A 14,013-nucleotide genomic window follows, 5' to 3' on the forward strand; every position below is an offset into this window, starting at 1 on the left:
AGAAAATTGAGGTCAAGGCAGATTCCAAAAGGAAAAATAACAGGAATGGGAAAGTAGGAATTAACATACATAATAACTACAAACCTGATAAATATGCACCTAGAAAAATCTGTGTTAAGTGCGGTAGTGTTAATTATTTTTCTGTTAATTGCAAATCTGCTATGCCTGCACCCATGTCTATACCTCCCTCATTTCCCAACATGCCTACAATGCCTATGAATGTCATGCCTGCATAAAATTTGAATGCACAATTTGCTAATATGCCATTTGTAAAAAATCCTTACTATGCTGCATTCAATATGCCTCAAATGACATGTAGCATACCATACTGGAAATAACATGTTTGCACATAATATGCCATTTCATGTTAACCAACATGTGCATGATAATTCTACAATTATGAATGGTTTTCAAAGCCCTACTCTAATGACCAAGGTTGAATCTCAATCACCTAAGTTAAGTGAGAAAAGCCCAAGAAACCTAAAAAGAAGGCTAACAAGGCAGAACCTAAGGAAACTTGGGTACCAAAATCAACTTGTTTTGATTTTGATGTGTGCAGGGAAACAAAAGGAATCTTTGGTATCTGGATAGTGGTTGCTCAAGGCACATGACTTGAGATTCTTCCCTGCTTACTGAGTTCAAGGAGAGAGCTGGACCAAGTATTACTTTTGGAGATTGTAATATCCGGGACATAGCGTGTAATTATTTTTATCGATAAATAATTAATATGTGATTATTCAGTGATTTTTGGTGAATTATCTGATAATTGGTGTTGATATGTGGATGTTTATATGTGGTAAAGTATATGTATGTTAATTTTATTATGTCCAAAATAAAATATAGATAATTATGGTATTTTTCTGGTAATTTTTGGAGTGTTATATAATTTTATAATGATTTATGAATTTATTAATTATTTTCTATTACAAAACTATTTTGTAAAGCCGAGAATCATCCAACTTCAACCGTTTTTACAACCCGAAACTCTTCCGAAAACTCCTTCCTAACCTAATCTGGTAATTCCGGACATTTTCCGTGTTTTGACTTTTTCGATCTGGATTACGGTTTGACCCGTACGCGTCCCTTGCGCAAATTTTCGATACGATAATCATTTCGATAGATCAATGAAACCCGTATTCTCGAAAGGTGGGATATTATTACATTATTTTCATATAAAGCGTTTTATAAAAAGCCCGGTTTGGATAATTATCCAATATGGGTATCAAATAAGATCGTTTTGCAGTTACTTAGCTTCTAAGTAACTTATTTTTCGATCCAAAATGATCCAACACGAACCAATATTCCATAAATATAAATAGCCCTTTTCTTATTTTATTTTCTTCGTATAATCATAATCAATCAGTAAATATATAGAATTTACAGAGAAAACCCTAATTATTCGCTACGTTCTTTAGAATCAAATTCCCAAACGAAGGCGTTATCGAACTCCGATTCGGGCGTGCCATATATCAAATCGAAGCTCTCGAAAAGTTCTTTCTGAATCAATCAACCATTTTAGTGCGGAAATCAAAGTGATTTTCTTATTTATTTATTTTAATTCGAATTATTTAATAATTAAAATATGAATTTTTGTTCTTGATGTTGTTTGTGTGATTTGATGCTTGAATCTTGTAGATAATTTTATCTTGGTCATTTTGGTATATTATATGATGAATTTGGAGTTCAATAACATATAGAGAAGGGGATTTGATTTTTGAATTTCAGAAAATAGGGTTTATAAGTTTGAATGTTCTTAATTAAATTTGGGGCTTTTTGATTCAAGGGTTATTGATTGATTTTGATGATTGGGATAGGTTCCTTATATAATTTGCAATCGATTCATATATTTACCTGTATCAAACGATTGCTAAATCGTTTAAGTCGAAATTTTGTTTTTTTTTATTTGTTTTTAATTTCGATTTTTCTGATTATTGATGAGATGATTGTTGATTTTTATCTGAGAAATAGATTGTAGGTAAGCAGAGCTTTAATTTGGTATCTAAATTGATGATTTTGGAAAAGATATGAATGATTTTTCGATTTTGCCGGAATTCAATCGGATTTTGATCGGATTTGCTATTCGACCGATCATCTGTTGACATGGGTTACACGTAAGAATTTCTGGGAATATAGGGAACGATTTTGCATAAAAAATGATTTTATTTGACTGGGTTATGGGTTAATTATGGCTCGTCGGAGTCTCGCCGGACGTCGGCCGGATTCTGGAGAAACCTAGTTCCGGCGACGTGTTCATTGACCACCGGCGAGTTCCTCCGCCCGTTTCCCCGCCGTTCAATTGAGGTTGAAGACAACCCTTCCCCTAAAACTGTTTCTGGAATTTTTATTTAAAAATAATTCAAAAATTCTGTTTTTAATTTCTAAAATTCATTTTTATTTCAAAAAAATTCATTGTTTATTTCTGAAAATTGTTTTTAATTCTAAAATAAATCTTAATTAGTTAATTAATTAATTTTAGTTGATAATTAATTATTTAATTAGTCAAATAATTTAAATACTAATTGATTAATTAATTTAATTAGTTATTAATTAATTTTAATTGATTGTTTAATTAGATTTAATTATTTATTTGGATTTCAAAAAATTCCGAAAAATAGTTTCGAGCTTTAAATTATTATTTTAAATTATTTTCAAGGCTTGATAATTATTCTAAAATTATTTTAAAGTCAGATTCGGGTGTTCTAACCCTATTATTTAATTATAAAATTATTCAGAGGTCCGTTTTAATTCCGAAAAATGTTCAAAAATTCGTATTAAATACCTGGAAAATCATTTTGACCCCGAATCTTCTTTGGAAAATTATTTTGATTGAATATCTTGCGTGCTACGTGCTACATTCTATCTGATTGATGTGTTATATACTTATGTGGTTATTGATTGACGGTTTTTGCTATAACTTTCAATCAATAAATCGGATTTGGGCAAAATGAATGGTAGATAAAAGCTTATGACGTCTATGTGACGATTATAATAATATGAAATTAAATATTCAAAGATACTTGTGATGCTTAGCAGAGTAAGCGAGACATAGAAAAGAAAGCCAATGATCAGTAAATAGAACTGAAGCGTAGAAAAAGAAAGCAAGTGATCGATGAATATAAGCAAGGCATAGAAAAAGAAGAAAAGTGATTGATGAACAGAACTGTCAGATGAGTACAACTAAAATTGGAAATCATCTGTGATAAGGAAAGTACTTCTGAACCTTTCTTTAAGATATATTGTAAACATTTCTGAACTTTCTCATAACATATTGCTAGTTTTCAAAATAAGTCATGTTTTATATTGCAAGCACTTTAAACTGTTCAAACTTGAACCCTGATTATATCATTGAGCTTGTGTTGTAAACTTTATTTCTTGTAAAAAACCAACGGTTGATTTCTCAGATATTAAACCATGCAAATACAATACTACTCCACAAATACATACACCCCATAAACCAAGTATTGCAACAGAATTTCTTGAGCATACAGAAACTTATACACCCTGGAATACCCTATCACATCAAAGATCTATACCATGTACTATCATTAAACCATTGTTCTTCAGATACTTGATTCTTCATCAAGCTTGAAGCCGTTCTTCATATTTACACCTTGATATACCGTGGTGATACCTGTGAAATATTTTATGCTCTGAGATAAATGCTTTATCAATGTTAATCATGATTCTGTTTTTATTGAATTGTAATGGTTATCATATTGAATTATTTTAGAATTGGATGGTTTTATAAATGTGGACCAGATTTGTGGTCAGACCAGATTCGTGGTCATAGTAGGCCAATGTGTGCCTTGGATCCAGTATATAGAGCAAAGTTGGGAGCCTTGCTCGGGGTTAGTGCGTGACTGATCAGCAGCCTAACATTGGTTTTTAAAATGAAAATAGAATATCCAATTATAATCATTGTTTATCTAGAAACTTGATTCTTCTGAATTATTTTAATTGATCATTGTTTAACCTCAGTTATTGCTATTATGACTTGCTGAGCTAGTTAGCTCACTCTTACAAATCTTTTTATATTTTCAACAGTTGAAAAGGAAATTGTTGGTAACGAGGATTCTCAGTCCAGTGTGCGAGCTAGGATTCCAGGTTAAGTTGGATCGAGCTAACATGAGCTTTATATTGTAAATGAGTTATGCAAGATTGTAAGAACGATATCATTATCATTTGTAAGTTGAACTAGTTGGGTTTTGGTGTGATGTAATAAAAGTTAAGGTTGTGGCTTGTTTTCATACTTTAACCTGTTGTGATCTGTGGTTGTGTAAAGAAGGGTCAATGTATATAATATTTTATATACAGGTTTATAAATTGAGTGTGTGTTGTGAACCCCAAACATCTAACCCGGGTTTGGAGGGCGCCACAGAGATGACCGAAAAGGGTATACTGTGGGATATAGCTTGATTTCAAAAGACAATGTCATCATTGAAGAAGTTGCTCTAGTGGATGGACTCAAACATAATCTTTTGAGTGTAAACTAACTATGTGATAAGGGCAACTCTGTAACCTTCAATTCAGAAGCATGTGTCGTTACAAACAAGAAGAACAATAAAGTGGTTCTTACAGGTGTGAGAAAAGGAAATGTGTATCTAGTTTACTTCAACTCATCAAATATAGATTCTATCACTTGTCTTTTCAATAAAGCAAGTCAAGATGAAAGTTGGATATGGCACAGGAAGTTGTCTCATTTGAACTTTAAGATTATGAATGAACTAGTCAGGAAAGACCTAGTAACAGGCATTCCTCAAGATGAGTTCTCAAAAGATGGATTGTGTGATGTCTGCCAAAAGGGAAAACAAATCAAGGAATCATTCAAAAGGAAGCTTGAATCTGTAATTGAAGAACCACTGCAACTATTGCACATGGACTTATTTGGACCAGTCAAGGTGTTTTCAATCTTAAAGAAAAGATATTGCCTAGTGATTGTGGATGATTTCTCAAATTTCACTTGGATATAATTCCTCAAATCTACAGATGAAGCTAGTGAAATTATTATCAATCATATAAGGCAAGTCAATAATCATCCTGATCTCAAACTTGGAAGAATCAGGAGTGACAATGAAACTGAGTTCAACAATTCTACAATGAGATTTTTTTGTGAAGAAAATGGGATCATGCATGAGTTTTCAGCAGTAGGACTCCACAACAAAATGGAGTGGTGGAAAGAAATAATAGATCTCTTATTGAAGCTGCAAGGACAATGCTAGAAGAATGAAAATTACCAACTTTTTTCTGGGCTGAAGCTGTAAATACTACATGTTACACTCAGAATATTTCTTTGGTCAATCAAGTAAAATGCATGACTCCTTATTAATTGTTCAAGAACAGGAAACCAACACTAAACTTTCTTCATGTATTTGGATGCAAATGCTACATACTAAGGAATTAAACTGAGCATGGATAGTTTGATGCCAAAGACGATGAAGGTATCTTTGTTGGATATGTTGTTGGAAAAGTATATAGAGTCTACAATCTAAGAACTAACATTGTTATGGAATCTGTACATGTTGTGTTTGATGATAAGAAGATTGAAGGATTGCAAGATGAAGGTTTCCATGAAAGCCTCAAATTTGACAATGTTGAGATGAACTGTGATGATAGTGATGATGAAAGTGATCAAGAAATAATTTCTAAGGAGTATGCAGAAAAATCAGCAATAAATGAAGCCCTGAATTCTACATCCGTTGAAAGACAAAGTGTAGCATCCGTGAAAGACAAAGTGTAGCATCCGTGAAAGACAAAGTGCAGCATCCGTTGAAAGACATGGCTCATCATCCGTTGATAGACAAACTGCATTATCCATCGAAAGGCAAAATTCAACATCCGTTGAGCCATCAATAAGAGTTGAAAGTCATTTTAGATCACATACAAAAAGGACCCCAACCTCAAGTCAATGATACATAAACTTAGGGGGAGTTTCTTTTAATCAAAATTCAGCCACACATTAAGACAACTTTGAGGCGTCTTCATCTAGAACTAATCTACCACAATAAAGGAAATGGACTAGAGATCACCCATTTGAACTTATTATTGGTCATGCATCTTCAAGAGTGCAAACAAGAAAAGAAACTCAAAATAAATGTGTATATAGCAGCTTCCTGTCACAAGAAGAGCCAAAAAAGGTAGAAGAAGTTTTGTTATATCCTGATTGGGTTCTAGCTATGCAAGAGGAGCTAAACTAATTTAAAAGGAATGGAATATGGAAGATGGTATCCAAACCATCATGCAAAAATCCTTTTAACATCAAATGGGTATTCAGAAACAAGATGGATGAGAATGGTATAGTCATAAGGAACAAAGTCAGAATGGTTGCTAAAGGATATTGTCAATAGGAAGGCATAGATTTTGATGAAATTTTTGCTCCTATTGTAAGACTTAAAGGTATCGGAATTTTTCTACCCTACATAACCCATGCCAATTTCAAAATCTATCAAATGGATGTAAGTGTGCCTTTCTAAATGGAGATTTGGAGGATGATGACTATGTCAGTTAACCTCCTGGTTTTGAAGACCACAAATTTCCAGAATATGTATACTATCTTCTGAAAGCACTCTATGGATTGAAGCAAGCACCTAGAGCCTGGTATGACACTTTGTCAAAGTTTCTTTTAGAAAATAATTTCACAAGAGGTATTGTTGATAAAACTCTTTTCTTTAGAAATGTTAATGGCTCTGGCATACTTGTTCAAATTTGTATAGATGATATTATCTTTGGCTCTATAGATGGAAAACTTTGCAAAAAGTTTGCCAAACTAATGCAAAGTAAATATGCAATGAGCATGATGGGTGAACCAACTTACTTTCTTGGTCTCCAAGTTAAGAAAATTAGTGATGGAATATTCATTAGTCAAACCAAATACATTCATCATCTTTTAAAGAATTTTGACTTAATGGATTGCACATCTACAAAAACTCCTATGGCCATTGCCACTAAACTTGAGATAAACACAATTGGAAAGTCTGTGGATATTTCAAATTATAGAGGCATGGTAGGTTCACTTTTATATTTAACAATCAGTAGGCCAGATATAATGTTTTCTACTTGTCTTTGTGCTAGATTTCAAGCTGATCCTAGAGAATCTCATTTAGTAGCTACTAGGAGAATTTTCAGATATCTCAAAGGAACGCCAAAACTTGACATTTAGTATCCTAGAGATTCTGGTTTTGATCTAATTGGTTATTAAGATGCAGATTATGCATGTTGTAGAATAGATAGAAAAAGTACAATAAGAACCTATCAGTTTCTAGGAAACAAGCTAGTGTCCTAATTTAGTAAGAAATAAAATTCAGTTTCTACTTCTACAACTGAGGCTGAATACATCGTTGTTGGTAGCTGTTGTGGACGGGTCTTATGGATGAAAAATCAACTATTGGATTTTGGTCTACATGTGGACAAGATTCCAATTTTATGTGACAACACAAGTGCCATCGCCATTAAAGAAAATACTGTACAACATTCAAGGACAAAACACATTGACATCAAGTACCATTTCATTCGAGAACATGTCATGAATGGTATTGTGGAACTTCATTTTGTTCAAAGTGAGCAGCAACTTGCAAACATCTTTACCAAGCCACTTGATGAGTCAACTTTCACTAGGTTGGTAAGTGAGTTAGGTTTGCTTAATTATTCCTAAGTTATTTTGATGTCCAAGCAATTTATAATGCAGCCATAAATAAATTTAATTTTTCCTAAAGAGATGAAATTTTGGCTAAGTCAAAATTTATATCTCGACGGATGTTCATTATTCGTTGAAAATAAATATTCATTGAATTCCATTATCTGTTAAAATTCAAATATATTTCCAGGTACTTTATATCTCGATGGATACTTGTTTAATCTATATCCGTTGAATTTCTTAAATCATAGCCATTAATTCTATACCTTATCCGTCGAACTTACTTACAGTATGTATGTATATGTCGATGGATAATCTTTAGAATTTCTACAGTTTACTTTATTTTTAAACGGCTATGTTTGGAAATTTTCATTGGGTACTTTATTGTACTTATAATTATTTATTTATTTATTTATTTATGAGATAGTATAAAATCCTCTTTTACTTTTCATTTCATTTTTTATCTTTCTCATTATTTTCAAAGCAATTTTACTCTCTTCATCTCTAAAAACCCTTTTTCTCTGTAACTGCTTTCAATCACACAAATGGCACATGTCGTCAATATTATGTCTCAGTCTGGATTTGTATATGAGAAGAACAACTTTGTGGCACTGGTGGAAAAGAATATTGCTGCTTCTGAGGACTATCACAAGATGATGGACTTTATTCACAACTGCAAACTAAGCTATGCTACACTTAAGTCTCCAGTAATCTATTGTGAAATTATGGAGCAGATCTGGACTACGGCTGTGTACAAATCCAAGGACAAAACCATTTCCTTCTCTCTTAACGGTAATGATTACTGTATTAACTGTGATGAAATACAAGCTTGCTTCCATTTGCCTGAAAATAATAATAATGTATTGCACACCGACACTGATGTGAGCACCAAGATTATGTCTATGGGCTATTCTCTAAATCCTGCCAAACTAGGTGAGATTAGGAGAATGGGCCTTAGAAAAGAATGGAGCTTTCTCTGTTATTCTTTTATAAAAGCATTTTCTGGTAAAATTAGCAACTTTGATGCAGTTACTTACTCAATGGTTAATATGCTTTATATGCTTTTGAATAACAAGTACTTCAACTTTAGTAACTCTATCATGATAGAATTAAGATATAAATTAAGAGATATTAAGAAAAGGTCAAACAACATATACTATGTTAGGTTCCTTATGATGCTAGAAAACCATGTTTCTAAGGAACTCTTGATTGAGAACCCAACAAATAAGCTTGATTGTTGGGTCCAAGAAAAGAGGGTACTTGCTGATTTGAACATGAACAATCTTCATAGTGAAGTACCTCTCAACTATCTACCAATCATGGGGGCACCTTAGGGAAGTGAGGTAACTGTTTTGTGACAACTCTTTCCCAACCTCCAGTTTCTTTGCATTCAACTATGGCTATGGAATCTGTGACTGTGACCAAACAAATGCCTACCCAAGCCACAAAACCTAAAATTTCAAAATCCAAATCAAAGAAACCCCACTCTAGTTCCTCTCAAAAGAAACTAGTTTTAAAAACTACCAAACACATGAGGGGAGTGTGAGGGTGGTAAGCAAGATGAGGGACAGTGTGAACATAAAAGAAGCCCTAAGGATAAGGTGAGTGAGGTTAGTGAATCCCAGCCTAGCCACACCACAGTCTCCCAAAAGGCTATGGTGATTAATAAGGAAAGTAGCAAATTGCTAGTTGCATCCTCCCAAAAGGATGTAACTATTGAAAATATCTCATCTCCAAGAGCACAGAACAAAAGGGATAGGGACACTACGGGCCAAACTCAAACCTACATTAGAAATAAAAAGTTAAAAACTTTGGTGAAGTCACAGGGTGCACACACAGTGCCAACTGCAGTCAAAGACTCAGTTACTGCACCATCTCAAACTCAAATTGATGTGGCTCCAATAAATATTGAGTCACAACCAAATTCTCTTACAATTGAAACACCTCACACAAACAATTCTCCCACAAACTCAGTGGATGTGGATATGATAAACACATCAATTCCTGATTCTCCATCTTTGAAACTCATGGAGGAGCCAAAATCTAAAGCAAGTGAGCATCATCTTATTGATGATTTGTTGGCTCACTTGCCATTTATTTCTCCAAATACTAATGAGTCGGTGCATACAAATCTCAAATCAATCCCCACAGACTCAATTGAAGTTTCAACTCCTAACCCTTTCATTTCTACCTCTTTGACGAATATTTCTCATCCGTTGATCGGTGATTGTCCCTCGATGGATATGCCTAACAACAGTCATCTATTGATATTCACAACTGCTATCTCGACGGATGTCTCTCATCCGTTGGAAGTCTCTACATAACTTAAAATTTTAAAGCTTGTGACTAGTGTAGATGACTTAGTAGTTGTACAATCACTTCAAGGATTGAGGGAAGGGAGTGATATGAGTGAGAGGCTGGGTTGCTCCCAGGAAAAAAGAGAGGAAAAGAGTGAACACATGCATGCTATTTTTTTCAGCACGCCAAAAGAAAGTGAGAGGAGTTCCACCTTAGATAGTGAAGGTGAGGGTGTGAGGGTGGGTAGCCAAGGGGAGCCCTTGATGCAAAAATAGAGAGAAAATAAGAGAAAGACATGTACAGAAGAATGGGAAGATCCCACTGCTAGTGAGTTAATGGATGTCAATGATGCAGATAAAGAGATACTATTTCAGCAAAAATATCAAGTTGTTCTAGATTCTGTCTCTTTTGATGCTAATGCATTTACTCACCCTATTCCAGCATATTAGTTTCTAGATGAATAGGGCAATGAGGATGCTGAGAAGACTCTCAATTTGGTACACACTACAGCCTCCATGCTAAGGGCAAATGATGCAATTAACTCTCTTCCACCTACAGTTAGTGATGATCTTGAGTTAGATTCTGGTGACTCTTTTGGGGATGACTCTATTGAAGAAGATGATGATGATGATGATGATACTGACATAAACATAGGGGGAGATGCATGACCAAGCTCATCCAAAAGCACTCCAGCCTAGATGCTCACCAAAGAATGCAGTGATCATCATTTTAAATCCACACAATTCAAGCTTATTCATGAGACTCAAACAGCCATCCAAGCCGCGACTAATGCCAATACCAAATATCTTCTACGAGCCCATCTTGATTCTCTGCAACTGCATAAAATACAATCTCTAAAAAAAAGTCAAGATGTGGATGAAATCAAGAGCATAATTGAGAAAGTAAAAAAGGACATCAATGAAAGAATGGAGTACAAACTTCCTGAGTAAAAAATGAAAGACATTCACCAGAAACTCAGGAAGGACTTTGACTTAGGTAGTAAGATTGAAACATTGGACTCAAGGCTGACAGCAATGGAGAATTCAATTACTAAGGTGTTTATCAATCAAGTGCATCAGACACATCTTCTTCAAAAATTGGTGGCTGCTCAAACTTCAACCCCGACATTACTTGATGATAACAAAAAGGGGGAGAATGATGTACATGTCCAAGTCATTAAGGTAATAGTTCCAGTCATTACCTTCATAAATCCACCAATATTGGACATCATTGATTTATTCAACATGGCAGCAGCTGAACTCAAGCTGAAAGAGCAACATAAGAAAATTGAAGAAAGAATTGAGAAGGTAGGGTTTAATCAATTGGGTTTTATATGATGTTTAAAAGAACTTGATATGATACGAAATGGGTTAGGGTTTAGGGTTGTTAGAAATATGTTGTAGGCTTGATGATTTTTCACCAAAACACCATAGTAGATTTAATTAAGTGTGTTTGTAACTATTGACGGATAACCACACTTGTTCATTCGTTGATAGAGTAGCTTATGTTTAAATAAGTTTTTGTAGCACATTCTTGTATACTGTAATGTCTTAGAGAATTAGAGGTTATAGGATATTCTAAGTCATGTTGACTACTAGAATGATATGTAAAATTGGTTGGCTAATTGTAAATATTAGATACCTTGTAATTTTGCATAAATGAAATTATGTCAACTACTATGGAAATACTTTCAACGGATAATTCTTCAAGGCTTCGACGGATGACTCAAGATACTATCAACGGATGATCCAATAGAGACTCAACGGATAATCTACAAAGTCTTAACGGATAACAAATTCAAATAGCAGTTGATAGTGACTTGACAGTCACATGGGTTGATTGTATACAAAAGGAATGTGGTAGCCTATTAGCAGGTTTATGAGAACAACGAAGCATTTTCATTTCCATGCTTACTTGAAGAAATACAAAGATGTTGGATAGAGAGATAAAGAAACATGTGATTAGACTTAGACATTTTATTTTATATATTTGTCTTTTTTTATGTAACTTAGTGATATATAAACCAAAAATAGCAAGTAGATAATAATAAATCGATTGAACTGAAAAATAGAAAAAGCTACATCTGTAAGGAATTTCTCTATTTTTGCTTTGTAACTTTACTTGTAAGTAGCCGTGTGCATTCTTGCATCACAGAATTCTCAATCAATATATATCTGGTGGAAAAGATCAAAACACCAGAATTTTTTTAAATCTTTGTGTTTAATTACTTTGTGTTTTGAATACTTATATATTTTGTTTCCGCACACTTGGATATTCAAACACAAATATATTTTGGTAAAAAGTTTTCTTAATTTCCAAAAGAAACCAAGAATTACATTCAATCCCCATTCGGTAATTCTATTGTTAGATTATTTGGGAATAACAAGGGTTTGTGGTTTAGGGCCTTTAGGCCCTAAACAACAAACCCTAAACCCTAACCCTTTCCGTATCATAAAAAGTTCTTTTAAACGCTTCTAAAACCCAATTTGGGGGATCATGGACCTAAACCATGGATCCTAAACCCTAATTTCATCGAGGGTTTAGGGTCGTTAGGCCCTAAACCTTAAGAACCGGACTTCATTTTCATGAGATTTTAATTTAACACTTTTTAATATTTAGGGTTCATTAATCCCCAAATTGGGTTTTAGAAGCGTTTAAAATAATTTAATATGATACAAACTTTAGTTTAAATCTTAAACTGAGTGTTTATTGTAATGTGATTATAGGTGGCTTTATGGTCATTCCTACACTACTACGGGTGGCCATACCCTCCCTTTTATTCAGACGTTATTGGATGGGTTTGGACCATCCCAGTTCATATGGGAGCCTTACCCTCTCGATGTCATTGCTGATCTTCCAGCTTATTGCTTGACTTGTGAGCGTATTTGGCGCTATCGTGGGCCTTTGATATGTATATTCATTGTGGAGATTCATTGCTCTGATATAGTTTCTAGACAGTTTGGGCTCGTGCAGACTATTCATGTTGATGTTGTTTACTCAGAGGCAGAACATAGTACAAACTTGAGGGGCAATGACAAAATCAGATGGATTCAGAAACATGCAGCTAGTATCTCTATATGGGTGCATCGTTTAGATCATATATTTGTTGGAGACTCGATTGTTGCTTAGAGTGCAGTGCCCGAGTACGTATTTAGAGAGGACAGTTAGATCCATATCTCGTGTTGGTGCATTTAATCATCGCATTATAAGTTTTCTTCTTGTTAAATCAGTTTATTGTATATGTTGTTTTGCTTTCATAGTTTCATTATAAATGCTTTAGTAGTTCAGTTATTTAATACATGAATCTTGTAACATGTGTATTCCTTCTTTGTTGGTTTTTAGGGTCTTATGTTCAGGTAGATATTTGAGCGGACACAGGATGTTCTTCCTGACGTGTCTCATTTTACTGACCAATGTTATGATTTTGTCAGAGAGTACACATTACATGGTTTTGGTGAGATGCCTGTGGAGGTTCGTCGAGCTAGGCACTTGGAGGAGAGGCAGCAACTGGCCCGTCGAGCTAGACGCGGAGGTGCATGAGCTGCTGGTGGTAGACGAGCCAAAGTACTGGTTAACGATGATCCTATTGCTATAGACCTTGGAGATGATCGTCTACCATTACATACTTATTCTCATGATGTGCCTGAGTCATCTACTCATGCTCGCACTGATCTTATAGCTACAGATCTTGGGGATGGTCGGGATCCTCCTATACGTGTTTCTGTCGCTGATACTGTTAGGTAATGAATACAACACAGTGGGGTGAATGTGTTTTGAATTTTTTTAGGGCTTTTTGAATGTTTTTTAGTTGGTGAATAAAGCAGATACGAAATGCAGCAATATTATGTTAACTGAAAATAAACAGTGCACACAATATTTTAAAACTCACATAATTTTATATTAAAATCAAGCTAGTGTTTTGCTACAAATCTTGGGTTCCTTGTAAGTAAAGAACTCAGCTTCTTCCTTGAGAGAGTTATCTCTAAAGAACACAGGTTTACATAGCATGCAATAGAATGTACTAAACCCTACTCTAAGTTATCTCTAAAGCTTTCCATTTCTGGATTAGTGTATCTTTACAAATC

General features: G+C 34.3%; 1 protein-coding gene across 1 annotated transcript in view; it reads left to right on the plus strand.

Annotated features, from left to right (window-relative positions):
• Nucleotides 1-13,672, plus strand: part of LOC141685795 (serine/threonine-protein phosphatase 7 long form homolog) — a 29,948-nt gene extending 16,276 nt beyond the window's left edge. The window contains exons 2-4 of the mRNA XM_074490881.1: nucleotides 12,655-13,009; nucleotides 13,289-13,460; nucleotides 13,524-13,672. Coding sequence (XP_074346982.1) covers nucleotides 12,655-13,009; nucleotides 13,289-13,460; nucleotides 13,524-13,672 — 676 coding nt within the window. The remainder of the gene's footprint in view (nucleotides 1-12,654; nucleotides 13,010-13,288; nucleotides 13,461-13,523) is intronic.
• The last annotated feature ends 341 nt before the right edge of the window (nucleotides 13,673-14,013 follow it).

This window comes from Apium graveolens, chromosome 9, assembly GCF_009905375.1.
Source record: "Apium graveolens cultivar Ventura chromosome 9, ASM990537v1, whole genome shotgun sequence".
Taxonomy (NCBI): Eukaryota; Viridiplantae; Streptophyta; class Magnoliopsida; order Apiales; family Apiaceae; genus Apium; species Apium graveolens.